This window comes from Balaenoptera borealis, assembly GCF_965194805.1.
Source record: "Balaenoptera borealis genome assembly, chromosome: 14".
Lineage (NCBI taxonomy): Eukaryota > Metazoa > Chordata > Mammalia > Artiodactyla > Balaenopteridae > Balaenoptera > Balaenoptera borealis.
The window spans coordinates 65,174,249-65,190,636 of record NC_138875.1 but is presented as its reverse complement, the minus strand read 5'-3'; the positions used below and the strand labels follow the sequence as shown (position 1 = coordinate 65,190,636).

Here is a 16,388-nt window from a genome sequence, read left to right as displayed (position 1 = left end):
CACCTGCTCCTTCTCTGTAAGTGGAGCTGAGCGTCCTTCCACATGGGTTTGGAGAGTACATCAAATCTTCCTACAACACACCCGCACCCTGATAAGACCCTGTAAATCTTTACCTCCTCTCCCTCCTTTCCCTCTCTGCCCCGGAGGCCTTCCTAATGCAAACCCCCCCACCCCCAGGTGTCACCTCCTCGGAGAAGCCTTCCCAGAGAGCCCATCCCCCCAACAGAATTACGGCACACTCCATCCCAGACTCTGCCACACCGTGTTGTTATCTGTCAGATCGCGCTCCTTGGAGATAGGAACTGCGGCGCTCACCCCTAACCTATGATCTAATACCAGTAGGTGCTCATTAAATGTGACTTTCCTCCTTCCAATAGTGGACCCTCAGGGCCTCTGGCCTTTCCAGGACCAGCTTCCCAGTGGCTGAGATCCCACACTTTAATCACCACTATTGAACACAATAGTCCTTATGCCAAAAACTTGGTGAAGGGCTCTTTGAGGCCTCCAATTCTTACAAACGTCCCCACGGAGGTGGGTATTATCTGTTATTTTCCAGTTCGGCTCTGTCCTCTTGGCCCCTGACCTGGGGGCAAGCAGGGCGTAGAGGACCAGAGCAGACCAGAGGCAGGCCAGAGCTCCTTAGGTCAGTCCCAGCTCCACTGCTCCCCACAGAGTCACACAGGGCAAGACACTACCCCTCCCAGCCTCAGTTTCCTCATCTGTAAAACAGGAATGACATGACCAACCTCATAGGCTGGATACAAATACTGCACTTTCCACTGGGAAAATCAAGACAGCCACATCACAGTGAAAACCCTGGCTGTCAACCATGGTGATTATTTGTAAAGTCATTGGTAAGGAAAGCTTTTCTAGATCACAGAGGAAAAAAAGAGGTCATGAGTGTAAAAGTTGTAGCCTGGCACAGAGCTCAAGAGATGGAAGCTGGGACTCATGCTTTCTGAAACAAAGCCATTGGTGTACATTCTTTCTTTCATGTTCTTATTGTTCAGAGCTTTTACAAATCAAGAAAAAGCCTCATCTTAGAAAATCAGCAAAAGACAAATAGGCAATTTGAAAAAGAAGAAATACAAATAACTAATAAAAACATGAAAAAGTTCAGTCACTATCAAAAAAATGAAACACTACAAGAATGAGATAACACTGATGTGATCATTGTCTTCTCAAAACAACCCAAAAATTTTGTGAAGGAGCAGAAAACTTGGGTGTATTTATTTGCTTAGAGAAAATATCGGGAGACAGTACCCGGAAAGTGAACGGTGGTGATCTTGGGGGAGGGTAAGAGATTTTTTTCTTCAGGTTTGATTTTTCCGTTTTTCATATTAAACATTTCTGCAGTCACTGCCAGTTTCGCGTTGCCATAAACCGGACCGCGGTCCGGGTGGGGCGGGGCACTTTGGGTGGCTGGCGGTTGCAGGGATCCCCGGAACCAGCAGGTGGCGAGAACAAAGGCCAAAGCGCGGGCGCGCCAGGCGCGTACGTCGGGGCGGGGCCTCGGGCCGCGTCTGGGGCGGGGCCTGGACTGTCCGGTCCTAGACCCACGGTCCCGAACAGCTGGTGGAGGGACCATGGCCCGGCCCCGTGTGCGGCTGGTGGTCACGGCAGATGACTTTGGTTACTGCCCGCGGCGCGACGAGGGCATCGTAGAAGCCTTCCTGGCGGGGGCTGTGACCAGCGTGTCCCTGCTGGTCAACGGCGCGGCCGCCGAGAGCGCGGCTGAGCTGGCCCGCAGGTGAGCAGCGGCCCCCTGCAGGGTTCGGGCGGGCTTGGGGGCCGCCGCCCCGTGCCTCCGATGCTCCCGCTCGCGCTCCGCCCGCAGGCACCGAATCCCCACGGGCCTCCACGCCAACCTATCCGAGGGCCGCCCCGTGGGCCCGGCCCGCCACGGCGCCTCGTCGCTGCTCGGCCCCGAAGGCTTCTTCCTCGGCAAGATGGGATTCCGGGAGGCGGTGGCGGCCGGAGAGGTGGTCTTGCCCCAGGTGCGGAGGTGCGGCTTCAGGAAGATGCTCTTGGTGACTCCCCCAAAGCTCCGCCCCGAGGGTACCGTGCGCAGAATTGGGCTCTGGATGCCTTCCTGGTTCAAACACAGGGGCGATCACAGGGGACCACATGGACGGCGTCCTCCTGGGTAGCTGCTTCCGGACGTTCAATGTACCGATCACCTTCTTACTCCAGGTTCGAGGAGAGCTGGAGGCCCAGTTGAGCCGTTTCCGGGAATTACTGGGCAGGGACCCTACTCACGTGGACGGGCACCAGCACGTGCACGTGCTCCCAGGTGCGTGGGTTGGTGCTCCCAGGCCAGGGTGGGGGGTTGCTGCACGTGCCTCTCCCTGACTCTGCCCCGCCCGCAGGAGTGTGCCAGGTGTTCGCCGAGGCGCTGCAGGCCTGCGGGGTGCGCTTCACTAGGCTGCCGATGGAGCGCGGGGTGGGCGGCTGCACGTGGCTCGAGGCCCCAGCGCGCGCCTTCGCCTGCTCCGTGGAGCAAGACGCCCGCGCCGCCATGGGCCCCTTTGCCCGCCACGGCCTACGGTAAGGCCCCCTGCCCCCTGCCGGGCCCAAGTCCCAGTGTGTCCAGCTGGCCGCTCACCTTGGGCAGCTGTGTCCGTTTCTCATCTTCGACCAGTGTTGTCCCCACCCCAGATCCGTCCCACCCCCGGCCTACCCCTGCCCATTGCGGCCCTGCAGTCGTGCCGCTGATGCCCCGGTATCTACAGGTGGACCGATGTCTTCGTGGGCCTGAGCACCTGTGGCCGGCACATGTCCACTCACCACGTGTCAGGGGCACTGGCTAGGGCCCTGGAGGGTATACCCACTGGACGCGCAGTGACAGCCGAGCTGATGGCACACCCCGGCTATCCGAGTGTGCCTCCGGCTGGGGGCAGCGGTGAGGGTCCTGATGCCTTTTCCTGCTCCTGGGAGCGCCTACACGAGCTGCGTGTCCTCACGGCACCGGTGCTGTGGGCTCAGCTTGCCCAGGACGGCGTGCAGCTCTGCGCCCTCCACGAGCTAGACTCCAAGAGGCCCGGAGAGGGGACCCCCAGCGAAGCCACTCTGGAAACCTTTCTGGAGCCCTCCCCACTGTGACCCTGGCAGACAGCCAAGCATTAACGTCCCTTGGTGCCCAGGAAGGGAACTGGGTCCCAGAGCAGGCTGTGACTTCCTGGGCTGGATGCTGCCACCTCTGTGCCCAGGTCCTCATGGTTCAGAGTGGCGGCAGAGTTTCTGCAAGCCCTCTGACTGCAGGTGGCAGCCGTGACCTCTGGGCCTGGGGCCTGCCAAGCATTGGGTCGGGGGGGGGGTGTCACAGTGCCGTGTAAGCATCTTCCTTGTTTGGGTGCATGGGGCAGAGATGGCTGTTATTAATAAAGTAACGTGTCCTGTAAACTTGGGCGTTTATAGACTGTGCCCAGGAAACCTTCCCAGACACAAGAAGGACACGAAACTCCTTCGGGGCCCACCGAGGTCACTGTTCCAGAAAAGATCTGCAGTGCCTCCACCTTTGGCGCTGCTCATGCTTAGGCTCTCTTCATTCTTTTCTTTTGGTGGGGGTGGGTAGGAGGAGGGGAGTGAGGGGTTGGAAGAATGTCTCACTAGGCTACTTTTTGGGAGGCATATTATAATCTCAGTTTTGACTTTAAAGACATCACCTGTTCGAAGTAAGCAGCCCTTTGCCATCCTAGGGGATGGGTCTGAGGAGGTCCTGAAAACTTGCAGGAGTGTGTTTACGTTTTTCCAGGAGGGATGGTCTTCTACGGAAATGGCACCCCTGGTGATGTGTAGATGCCCTGTGACCGGGGCTCCTGTGGCCTGGATCAAGGCGATGCCGGGAGCAGATGGAAGCCCATGTGGTCCTTCTTGCCTCATGTAATCTCACATCATCATGCCTGTGTGCAGGCACCGGTGCCCCCATCTTGCAGACCTAGAGATGGGAGTGGGGGAGCAGAGCTGTGAAGCTGCCTGTTCATTTACTCAACATGCACTGGGCCTTAGTCTGTACCAAGCGTGGAACCAGGGCCAAAAGAGCTCTGCACTTTCTAAAGGGGTGAGGGTAGGGCCCCATCCCCTTGACTGGTGGCTTCAGCCCCCTCTTTCTGGCTCCATCCTCTACCCCTACCCTTCCTCTGACCTTGACTTCTCCAGCCGCAGGCCCTTTCCTCCCCCATTTCGTCCAGGGCTGTGAACTGGAATGGCTGTGAGTGTGGCCCTGGCCTCCTCGCCCCGGCCCGCTGGAGTCTGGCCGTGCTCCCACAAGCTGCTGGCTGGAGCTGGGCAGCAAGCACAGAGGCACCTCCCTCGAGGCGGGTCTGTTGTTCTGAGAGGAGACAGCTGGGTGTATGACTCTGGGGCCCAGGAGAGAGGTGTGGGTGACAAGGGAGAGACTGGGGGGTCTGCACAGATGTTGGAGGAAGCTGTGGGAGTGGCCACTGTCACCCAGGGAGCCAGAGAGGGAGCAGCAGAGATGAGGGCCCAGACCAGCCCTAGGCCATGGGCACTGAAGAACAGAGAGAAGGGGACAAGAAGGCAGAGGGCCCATTTCGAGGCTGGTCACTGGCATCCCACCAGGGAGATGGGGTATTTTTCACATAAAACCTGCTGTGCCCAAAACGGCCCAGGCTCAGGGTTTACTGTTAGCCACCAATTCATCAGGCACGGAGGATCTGCTCCATGCCAGGCTGGGGCTGGGAGCTGGGACACAGCCTGCAAGGAGCTCACGGTCTGGTACACACACAGGGACAGTCATGTGACCGGGCTGCAGTGGGGGGTGGGAATACACAGCAAAGCATGGGGACAAAGCCTCTGTGATGTTGAGGAGACTCCCACTCTGGTGACAGCCCGCACAACACCCCCAGGAGACCAGGCTGCCAGCACCCAGGTAACAGCCGTTTACCAAGTGCGGCCTGGGCCAGGCACTGTGCTGTGCAAGATCTGACCTTCAGCTCTGCTCCTGGGGCAGGTGTGCCGTTCCCCCTCGTGCATGAAGGAAGCAGGCGAGGAGGAGCCAGTGCAGACCGGCAGGAGGATTGAGGCTCAGGTGCAGCCCTGCAGGGTGCGGCACAGACATGCTGCCAAGGGAAGACAGCGAGAGCAGGGCTGAGGCCACCCCCTGTGGACTTGGCACTGGGAAGTCCAGGGCCCTGGCCAGAGGAGCCCCAGGGGGCAGGAGGACGCCAGAAGCCAGGCCAAGGTGATGCAGTCATTGCGTATCTCGAGCTGAACAATGAACAGAGTGAGGAAGGCGAGAGGACGGTGGCCACCGAGTGGAGGGAGTTGAGAGGGTCTCACAGACTTTAGGGAGGGTCTGTGGCTGTGTCTGGGCTCAAAGGGAGCCAGTCGTGGGAGGCGAGGGCACTGGAGCCAGGCTGTAAGAGCACAGGCCAGGGGCCCTTGACCGAGTCACTTTCCTCCTCTGTGAAAGCAGGGTAATGGTGCCGGTGGGTCTGTCCTGAGAGTTAGGACAGGGCTAGGACGAGCAGAGTCCCCACTGATGATCAAGGAAGGCCCCCAGTCTCCTTGCTTTCTGGTGCCCCAGAAACTTGCCCCAGGAAGTTCCCTCTTGGACTGCAGGCCTAGCTGTCAGGGTCTCAGCTGGTGTCAGACACCAAGCAGAGGACTCAGCTGACAATAAGTGTCAGGGCCTTGGCTGGCCTGGTGCTGAGTCAGCACTAGGGTTGCAGTTGCACTCAGGAGACTCGGAGGTGGGTTTGAGCTGGAGCTCTTCAAGGAAGTGGCCCAGCCCCTCCCTCGGACACACCCTCACCAGCTCCCTGACCTTCCAGACAGCACCCTCCTCAGGGCCCCAGTCTGCTCCTCCGTTAAATGTGGCTGAGGTGACACGTATACAGAGGTCACTCTCCCCTCCCCAGACACCCAAGGGTGTCTCTGCAGCCCTTTCTGCTTCCCTCAGCATGGCCAGAACACCTCTGTGCACCTCTCCTGGAGGCCAGGCCTGAGGAGGAAGCCAGAAGAACCTGCACAAGACCCCAGGCCACTGGCACTGCCCACCCCCAGTAAGGAAGAAACCCACACGACCAGATGAGTGTCCGAGAGCATTTTTATTAAGGGCAGCAGAGTAGATCGCAGCATCTTAGAAAGCCTAGTCCCCACCATAGGGGGAGGGGCGGGGGGACCGGGCAGGAGCGTGAATTCCCACGGGGCCCATCGGAGGTGTGGTGATCACAGCCCTCCCCTGCTCTGGGGGATCCAGCTGTCTGCCCCGGAGCAGCAAGGCTGCCTGCTGGCATGCTTCACTCCTGCCTGAGGGCTCGGGGAGTGCCCGCTGGTGGAGCAGGAGCCCAGCCGGAGGGAGGGACCGCCCACCACCCCGCTCTCAGAGGCCAGGCCCCTGCTGATGGGCGAACCCTGGCTGTGATGCCAGGGGATGCAAGTCCCTGAGGGGCCGCCGGCTTCGACCATGGTGGACGTCCTCCTGGTGGTGAGCAGAGAAGGGAAGGGGCGATGGGCGGGCAGAGCTACGCTGGTAGAAATACGAAGCAATGGGACAGTTCCCAGGAATGGCAATATTTCTGGATTCAGAGAAGCGACGAGAACAAATGGTGGCTTATCTGGATAGCTTCTGACAGAATTTGGCATTTTATTACAAATCTGCGTGTGAGTGAAATAAAGTCCATCATCACCTTTCTGCTAATGAAGAGACAGACGTGGATGTGCTGGCCGGCGCCCTCACCAGCCCGGGCGCACGGGAGGCTCCAGAACGTGCCTCTTGCGTACCTGGGACTAAAGAAGTTGCGTTCATGAGACCCGCCGCAGGCTGCACGTATGCGGCCTCACCCACCATCACCCCACCTCTGCACACAAGCCACCTCAGGTCTGCAAGCCTGGAAAGACCTCAAGTTATAGAACTAAAATTAAAAGAGAGCCAAGTTTAAATCATCTTCTCCACAGGATCTAGCCCCTGGAGCGCCCAGAAGGGAAGCCACCAGTGGCAGAAGTGGAGGTGGTAACACACAGTGCTTGGACCACTGGCTTCCCCTGGGTGTCAGTGACAAGGATTCTACTACTTCAGGGACAGTCCCACTTGCTTTGAAAAGACATTAACATTCAAATCCTTACAAGTTCATCTGATGATAAATTCTAAGGTCAATTTTTATTTCTACAAAAAAAGGCAGTCAAAACAATATAAAACATGTAAAGGATATTACTGAGTGAGCTTCACGTGGAGCCTGACTCCGCGAAGGCCATGAGTCCAGAGGAAGGGGGAGGCCGTCCTGTTCCTGGGCTGGGCCGGCTGGATGCTCCAGAGGAAGGGCCAGTGGGGCGCCGGCGACCCCAGGCTGGTGCCAGTGACAGAGGAGTCTGCCAGAGGGTCAAACGTGCTGAGGAAGGGCCGCGGTGGGGCTGCTGCACTGAGGATGCAGAGGGTGAGCTCTGAGCTACGTCGGGTGGACACGTCGGTGACAGGTGAGCGTGGAATTTCAAGTAGACACTCTGGCTTTAGCACTGTCCGCAGGGACCTGGACATCTTCGAGAACAGCTGCAGGGAGGAGTGGCAACCTGTGGCCTCGGGAGCCTCTCTGGTGAAAAATTCCTCCCGCAAGTGCACCGTGCTCTGGCTGGCATACCCCTGGGGGCTGCCGCAGACCTGGTGCTGGGGGGTTCTCCCTAAGCAGGCCGGTCCAGGTGGAGTTCATCATGACACGGACAGCAGGGTCTGCCAATCTGGTCAGCATTACTGGGGTAACATTAGCCAGAGTTTTACAGCAGAGCTAGGCCTCCCTTTCCACAGCTTTGTTTTTGGGAGGGGGTGGGAGTGGAGATGGTTGTTTGCTTGTTTTTTAATTTTTTTAAAAGGATATTATAAATCAGAGTCAAGAGAATCTTAACCGACTCCCACACCAGGCCGCACGCCAAGGAAGGGAGCAGAGGAGCTGAAGAGGCCTCCACTGCCCCTCCCGGCGGGAGGCGGGGCCTGGGTTTGGGGAAGTGAGTGAAAAACAAACTAAATGCAAGAAAGTGGGAGTTGCAAGAGCAGGGGAAGAGGGGAACCACAACTTTTTTTTAACCTTATGGGCTAAATGTAAATTGAAGATTTTGGATAAATTTGGACAGCAAAAGAAACACCATTCTTTTAAAGTAGACTGAAGCAGTGATTTTTAAAACAAAGAAAGCAGAACTAGAACATCTTAAATTTTTAATCCTTTCTTTACAGGTTACCTAGACCACTTTTGATTAAGAAAACTGTAGAAAGTTAGTAACTGCCACAAGCAGACGCCAGGCGGTGGCACATGTCAATTTTCCATAGAGTCCTGCTTCGTGGGGTGTCTGAATGCACTGCTCGGCGTCTCTGCTCACACTTGCTGGAATCAATCGCGGCAGATTTTAGTCCACAGGTCGCTTTTCCCCATATTTCTTTGTAAACTCTTCAGCGTTCTTACAGAATTTTTTACGGTCCTTAGAGTACTCTTCAGCTAGGTCAGCCCGGAGCGGGTGCTCAGGCTGGGGGTCGTTCACCAGTGCTATGAGGGACTGGATGACTGCCAAGAAAACGACAAGGCACCGCTGGTTAGAAGGCCCTTGGAAGGGGCATGGCAAGAAACACAGCTCTGATTAAACATCTATATGCTTCTCAGACAGAGCGGCCTCCCATTCATGCAAAATTCTAACCACCAGCACTCAACCCATCATTCCCGTGATGAGAAGAAAGTGATGGAGGACAAACAGCCAGCGCTACAGTATATAACTAACCATACAGAGTGATGCCACTTCCTCCTCCTCCTCCTCCAGGAAGCCTTCCTGTACTGACGCACTGGGGATGTCCCAGTCCCCAGTCGCTCTCACCCCTCTCCTGAACTTTGGAGACCCAGGCCCAGCACTGACACCCCCACTCTCATGCAGGTGAAGCTTCTCCAGGGCAGGGACTGGGCAATGTGCCCAGCACTACACTCGGTTCAGGGTGTGTGACAGGCCTGCACTGTGTAAATGGATAATGAGCCCATCCTGAAAGACCCCTAGCAGCTTCTGAACGGCCGAGAAAGGTTCACTCGACCACCCTGCATTAACCACTGGGAGGCTGTAGCCCTCATCAGCACTGCATGGTCCATTCCAGAGGTGGAATTCACACGGATGGCTCAGGGTGGATTCCACAATGCTCCCCAAAAGGGCAGTCAGGCCCAGATGTGCTAGACAGTGAGCCCTGGAGAGGAGGGCCAGGAGGGAGTGGAGGGTGGGGGAGGGGGAAGTACAGAAGGTCCAGGAACCCCTGGCCTCCTCAGAAGTGCGGTGCATGCAGCCACCAGGCTTCCCACACACGTCCCCTGACTCCCCCCAACCCCCACCAGGACCAGCACCCCCACTGTCCTAGCAAAAAGGCCCCTCTCCTCTGGACTGCCGATGCCAGGTGCCTTTATTGGGAGCCCACGCTCTTCACCCCAGCATCACAAGGAATGGGTTAAAAAAGCTTTTTGTTCCAATTTCTCCTTGTCTGTCACAAATCCACGTGGAGCTTAAGTGATTATTTACTTAATATATTTCTTTAAATCACATCAAAAATATTTTTTAAAGGAAAGTTAACTATTAGTAACTCTTATGGAAAACCACTTTCACTTGCCATAAACTGAAGGCACGCATCCATAAACATGAAATAAGCACCTATGCTGCCTCCTTCCCGGCCAGGGGAAGCAACCACCGGAACAAACACTCTTCCGAGTGGCTCTTTCTCAGCATCTCTGAGGCACCCCAGCCCACTGCCCTCCAAGACTCTCCACACCACGGTCAGCCGTGAGACTGCTGTTCTTAACTTTTGGGAAACCTGAACCACATTTGCCCTATAGCACATTTATAAGGCGGCTTCCCATCTTTTTCCAGGATTAGAAATGGTTCTGTAGCAGAGTTGATACTGATGAGTTTTCAAGTTTTCCTCCATTATGGAGACTCAGGCTGTCTGCTTCTCACTATGATCATCTTAATACCGAATGTATTAGCATCAAATACATTCATCCTTAAGATGTGCTTTTCAAAAGATAATTCACTTCGCAAGTTTGCAGTTTGTCTAATTCTTTTCGGAGAACTTGCTTTAAATATTTTCAAGTTAACTTAGTAGTTCTGATGAGTGCGTCATTCTTTCTCTATTCCTGTGGGAGCTCAACTGTAAGAAAACCCAGCTGAGCTCGTTTGTTTCCACAGTGAGAACACCGACAGCTACCACGCTTTCCAAACCACAACCATGGCCCCATCCATCACTTTCACATACAGGGGGGCACACTCATTATGTTTTACAAATGATCGAGCCCTGGCTTCTTGATCTCTTCCTTGACCCAAATGCTACTCAGAAGGATCTTTCCCCCTCCAAAATGTAGGGGCTTAAAAACATTATCAAAACTTACCTCCTTTCTCACTGTATATGATCAGAGACTAAAGTCTAGAAAATTTCCTTGTTTTTATTCTTTCTGACAGTTTGTGATGGAGGATGTAAACCGTATCTGTAACTTGCCCCTTTTCATGGGGACCCAGTGGGCTCCACTCCCACAGAGTAAAATGTGACCCATACCTTCCCCCATACATGAAGGCGTACAATGCAGTGGTCTTCCATGGATTGTACTACGAAGGGTAAGTTTATTAATCTTATCCTGTTTATTGTATTTGAGTCCTCTTTCTAAAGTTTATCTACTTGATTTGTTATAAGACAGCAAATGGGTATGCGGGGACTAAAACATTTGATTTATGAATCTGACTTTTCTGTTTATATAATTTTGTTGCTGTGTTGTTTGGTTCGTATAGAGGTCAGTATTATACAGGCTTCCTTACTGACTGTATTTCATATGGCGAATCTCTTTCACCACCAAACAAAGCCCTTGCTCTGTTGCTAGATACGTACCAGAGCCAGACACACTGCTGAGGAAAACTCTGTTTTTACATCCCTTCTTCTGGTTATTGTTATTATTGCCAACTCCTACCACCTTTCTGTATGATACAGGTTTGCCTTGTTTCTTGACTTTTCTCCTATTTTTGCCCAATTTTTAATGCTTCTTTACTTTCTTTTTAAAAATTGAGATTTAATTCACATACCAAAAAATAAACTCTCTGAGAAGTATACAATTCAGTTGTTTTTAGTGTATTCACAAAATCGTGTGACACCACCACAATCTAACTCCAGAACGTATTCATTATCCCCAAAAGAATACCCACTCTCCTTAGTAATCACTTCCTAGACCCCTCCCCCAGCCCCAGACAAACATTAACCTCCTTTCTGACTATAGATCTGCCTATTCTGGACATTCCATATACTGCTGCTTCTCATTATTTACAGTAGTTATCCACTAAAAAGTTGCTGTGAATGCTGAATTATAGTGAACCATGAGTGACCCCAGGAATGACCAGCTATAGAATCACCCAGCTGAGCCCAGTCAACCTACAGAATGAGAAATAATAAACTGTTGTTAATTTAAGCCACTAAGTTTTGAGATGGTTTGTAATACAGTAACAGGTAACTGAAACACGGGAGACACGGTGTCAAGTGCCAGGGACAACATTCCTGAAGTGTATGAGGATAAGCTCAAGGCCATGCCGGACGAATCTACAGAATGATCTAGAGAGAAACCCTGTCTCCCATCACAAAATAGCAATTCTGCCCGGTGCTGCATGTAGAACAGCACCGTGTTTAAGATAAAAGTTTTATCTTCAAAACCTAAGTCAACAAGTACAAAAGAATGAAAAACCTCTCAGGTTTATCTGACTATTTGAAAAAATCACCCACAACCTGGAAAAGCAGAGCATGTTGGCTGCTCACCGAGACCTGAAGCTGAAAACAGGACCGGTGCTGCCACGGCCCTCTTGGGCAGCCTGCCCCGTGAGAGGGGCAGAGCACAGGTACCTGCGCCCAATTCTCAGGTGAGGGAGGAGACCCGTAACTCTCTGTGGTCTGGCCGCCTGAGCAAATGCAGCAACTGCAGGTTCCCACACAGAGCTAGGAGTTTGTGTGCTTACGAACAACTCTGTCAATCTTTTACAGACATCAGCTTGTGCACGACCAAGCACCAAGCCCCCTGGAGACCCCTCCACTGTGACTCCACGCTTGGTACCCACTGCTTTCTGCTGCTCAGCTGTGGGAGCCTGGTGGATGCCTTTCATGGTGACTGTTTCAGTGAGTCTTTCAGGGGTTCCACTGGAAAATGACTGTTTATATCAGTCACCAAAAAAAAAAAAAAACAACACCTGCAGCCTCTCAAATTCCAGCCTCATCCATTCTCCTTAACCTAAAAAGACCGTAAGTGGTTCAGGGAGTTACTTACAAGAAAGCCACCAAAAATATGAGGTTAGGATTGCAAAAGAAAATTCTAGAATTAAGGATAAAAACTAGACACAGTCTATAACAAAGTTTAGTCACCTGCCGGGGAAAAGAGAGGGGTGACCACAGTAGTGAATCAAGTACTTTTCCCAGAAAAATGAGGGCATCCAGACCCAGGGACACACAGGGAGTTCCAGGCCCGCTAAGGCTGACCGTGTGCTTTCACGTGGGCACACTGCCCTCAAGTCTGGCCGTGCCCTCCCAAGACACCCCAGTGAGCCCCAGCATCCTGTGGCCTGCCACATGGCTCCGGCTCAAGCCCGCAGGCCCTCAACACCCTCCCTTCCCCCTTCCAGTCTGAGTCCACGTGCTAACTGCTGTGTGAGACCACATCCCCCCCCTGCAGGCAGCCCACAATCCTCACGAACACTCCCAGGGACAGGATCACACCCCTCCCTGCACTGGGAGCGAGCGCTGGGCTGGTCTGTCTGCGCGGGTCCCCCTTGGGCTGCGAGCACAAGAACACCTGTGTGGGTTGAAGCTTAGCTGAGATGTGCCAAGCCCATGGGACAGCAGGACCACAGCAGCCTTCTGTGGACACGGTGGTCAGTGCTATAGGATTTCTCTGGACTCCGTGCGACGTGGTGTCAGAAGGGACCTAGAAGGCCCTGCCCGCAGCAGTGTCCCCAGAAGACACGAGGAGACGCCTTACCTTGGTCAGTTTTGGTTGCTGGCTTCCAGTTTTCAGCACTAATTACCGGCAGACAGACCTGCCCCTTTTCGTCAATGTTCGGGTGATAGATCTTCGTTTTAAATGTGATCTTCGGTGGTTTGAATGGGTACTCTGCTGGAAAGTTGATTTCAATTCTGAAGGCCCCTTTATCATACGGAGGGTTGTCCTGGAGGGAAAGGAAAGAGGGCGGAGTGAACCTGTAGCTGAGACAGGAATGTTCTAATTGTTCACTGGAAAAATTAATTTGTTTCAAGAGGTTGTATCAACTGAAGCCTTGTCACCTTCAGGGGAACAACAATCAATCTGTATTTCTAGAGCAACATGTCTGCTAAACTGTGAAAGGGTCTGAGATGGACGCCCTGGCTTCTTTACCTTTTTTTTTTAATAGACTTTTTTTTTTTTGAGTAGTTTTAGGTTTACAGCAAAACTGAGAGGACAGTACAGAACTCCTACACACACACAGCCTCCCTCACCAGAGTGGTACACGTGTTACAGGTGATGAACCGACACCAACACATCATCACCCACAGTCTACAGCAGGGCTCACTCTCGGTGCTGGACATTGAATGGGTTTTATAAAGTATTATACCCTGTGGTTGGAATCATGCAGTATGCAGCCCTTTCAGACTGGCTCCTTCCACTTAGTAATATGCATTTAAGGTTCCTCTGTGGCTTGTTAGATCATTTCTTTTTGTCACTGAATATTAATCCATTGTCTCGATGTACAGTTTATCCATTCACTTCCTGAAGGTCAGCCTGGTTGCTTTTGGCAATTAATGAATAAAGCTGCTATCCACATCCGTGTGCAGGTTTCTGTGTGGACATATATTTTCATCTCCTTTGGGTAAATACTAAGGAGCACGATTGTAGGTTAAGGGTATGCTTAGTTTTGTAAAAAATCACCAATCTATCTTCCAAAGTGGCTCCACCGTTCTGCATTCCCACCAGCACTGATGATGGTTCCTGTTGCTCCACATCCTCGCCAGCATTTGGTGTTGTCAGCGTTCTGGATTTCCACCAATCTGACAGGTGTGTAGTTGTATCCCATAGTTTTAATTTGCAATTCCTTAATGATATGGTGTTGACTACCTTTTCATATGCTTATTTGCTATCTGTATGTCTTCTTTGGTAAGAAGTCTGTTCAGATTTTTGAACCATTTTATTATTATTATTAATAAATTTATTTATTTATTTTTGGCTGCGTTGGGTCTTTGCTGCTGCACGCGGGCTTTCTCTAGTTGCGGTGAGTGGAGGCTGTTCTTCTTTGCGGTGCACGGGCTTCTCATTGTGGTGGCTTCTCTTGTTGCGGAGCACGGGCTCTAGGTGCATGGACTTCAGTAGTTGTGGCACACGGGCTTAGTTGCTCTGTGGCATGTGGGATCTTCCCGGACCAGGGCTCGAACCCGTGTCCCATGCATTGGCAGGTGTATTCTTAACCACTGTGCCACCAGGGAAGTCCCTGGCCCATTTTAAAATCAGGTTCTTTGTTTTCTTGTTATTGAGTTTTAAGAATTCTTTGTGTATTTGGGGTTAACAGCCCTTTTTCAGATAATGTCTTTTGCAAATATCTCTTTATCTTTTTTGAAGGTATGAAGAGTTACACCAGGGGTAAATAACAACCCAACCCAGTGCTGAAAGGCCAAAGAGGTGGCCACAACTCCAGAATAAAGCCAGCACTCAGCTGGACGGCTGGCCCCTGAGGAGCTGAGCTGGCCCCTAGCTGGTCGCCAGGCAGGGCCAGAACCATGCCCCACCCCTGTGTCCTTAGGGCCACTCAGAGATCTATCCCTCAGGGCCTGCACACTGATGGCCCAGGAGCCTCTGAGAGATGCCTCGAGAGAAAGAGGCCAGCCTCTCTCCAGCTCTGCCTCCACGTCCAGAGGTGAGCCAGCCCTCCAGTCTGCGGCCTCCCGGCCCCGGACTCCAGCTCTCCGGGGTCCCAGCCCACTCAAAGGAGGCCCAGCTTCACTGAGTGCCCAGGAATGCACAGCGCTGCCTCCTCAAGCCCCAGCGTAACAAGATATTCTCCAGCAAATAGGAGTCCTCTGCTGGGGAGTGAGGCTGGCACAGGCCAGGTCCCCACACTGTCCCCTGGTCTATCCCCACCCAAGAAGGGTAAAATTAAGGAAGGCTGAGAGGTGGGAGAGGCCTTCCCAGCAGAGAGGACTAAAAACTAGGACGGCAGGGGCTTGGAGGGGACAGCATGGAGCAAGACAGGAGGCTGGGGCCGAGTTTAGGGGTCTGAACCACCCAATCAAGCAGCTGGATCCGCGGTCGGAAGATGAACCTACGGGAAGCGCGTCAGGAAGGTGGTGCCTCAGGGGCAGGTGAGGGAGGAGATGTCAACACCGCAGGCGCTGCACCTGGGTGAGGAGACAGACCCACGCACACCTGGGATGGGGTGGGCCATGGCTGGACCGGGAAATCATTTTCACCCCAACAAAACCTTCCCTAATCCCTTCTTTAGGGAACACAGAATTGTCTAGAACACTGTCCAGAAGTTAAAGTGGCAGCGGACTCCTCCCAGGCCTTGTCCTGACTGCTCACTACCTAGGAGAGCTAGACTCACCATTACCAAGGAGCCCAAGGGGACGCGGAGATTTTGCTTCGGGGTTTTAAGAAGGGACCTGCTTCAGCCATGGAAAGAGCCTTCCTGGATGACCCTGGCTGCTGAGACCCACCAGATGTGTTCAACCATCACCCAGGACTGACCAACCACCTGGGGCCCGCCGCATGCTGGGCCACGTGCCAGGAGCTGGAGACAAGGACGAGCCAGGCCAGCCAGGCAAGCCCGGGACATTCCCCAACATCCGTCATGTGGGGGTGACTCTGAGGTAGGAGCCACCCACGTTGCATGCTGCACACGGGCAAAAAGTCAGAAGAAGCAGCTCTCTCACTACGGGAGACAGGACAGGCTGAGCCTCTCGCCACCCAGGGAACGTGTCTTAACTCCTCAGAGACTCTGTCCCCGTCCAGGGCTCGGGGTGACCAAAGGAGTGGCTCCAAAACCCCAGGGATTTGTGTGGAAGGGGGTGTGCAAAAATTCAACACAGGACCTACCCTGTGGATAAAGGCCTAAGTGCCACACGTGAGTTTTCCACACATTAGAGCTAAACTTATTCTGTGTGAAGGCAGCGCAGAAACTAGAAGGGGCCTCAATGAGAAAACACGGCTTTGTGGTAGAAAAATAGTATTCAAAATTTCAGAAATTTGCCTCAGACGGTCCTCACCACAAGCCATGGAGGGCTACCCGCAAGGACAGTGCAAACCTTGGCTCCCCCCCGCCCCTCCCGGCTCTCACCCCACCCTCCCCAGGCACAAAGCCACTTTGGAGAAACTAAGACCAAGAGGAGGCTCCTCCAAACGCCTTGGGCCTTTCCCCCACGGGTCCACTCC

The 16,388-nt window shown here is 53.4% G+C and overlaps 2 protein-coding genes across 7 annotated transcripts in view; one reads left to right on the top strand and one right to left on the bottom strand.

Moving 5' to 3' along the window:
• The first annotated feature begins 552 nt into the window (after positions 1 to 552).
• On the top strand, positions 553 to 3,402 carry YDJC (YdjC chitooligosaccharide deacetylase homolog). 3 transcript variants are annotated; one of them, XM_082353935.1, is made up of 5 exons: positions 553 to 1,750; positions 1,838 to 2,030; positions 2,194 to 2,293; positions 2,370 to 2,547; positions 2,733 to 3,402. In XM_082353935.1, exons 1-5 carry the CDS (start codon positions 1,587 to 1,589, stop codon positions 3,100 to 3,102), a joined length of 1,005 nt encoding a protein of 334 aa, XP_082210061.1. In that variant the 5' UTR covers positions 553 to 1,586; the 3' UTR covers positions 3,103 to 3,402. The 3 variants fall into 3 exon arrangements, with proteins under 3 accessions (XP_082210061.1, XP_082210062.1, XP_082210063.1); XM_082353936.1 differs by having other exon boundaries at positions 573 to 1,750; positions 1,838 to 1,997; XM_082353937.1 differs by having other exon boundaries at positions 1,612 to 2,005.
• Positions 3,403 to 6,052: 2,650 nt separating this feature from the next.
• UBE2L3 (ubiquitin conjugating enzyme E2 L3) overlaps positions 6,053 to 16,388 on the bottom strand; it is a 44,287-nt gene continuing 33,951 nt past the window's right edge. For all 4 annotated transcript variants that reach the window (XM_082353942.1, XM_082353945.1, XM_082353944.1 and 1 more), the window contains 2 exons: positions 12,972 to 13,158; positions 6,053 to 8,510 (listed from right to left, as the gene is read on the bottom strand). In XM_082353942.1, the coding sequence (XP_082210068.1) occupies positions 8,356 to 8,510; positions 12,972 to 13,158 (342 nt within the window). In that variant the 3' untranslated portion in view covers positions 6,053 to 8,355. The remainder of the gene's footprint in view (positions 8,511 to 12,971; positions 13,159 to 16,388) is intronic.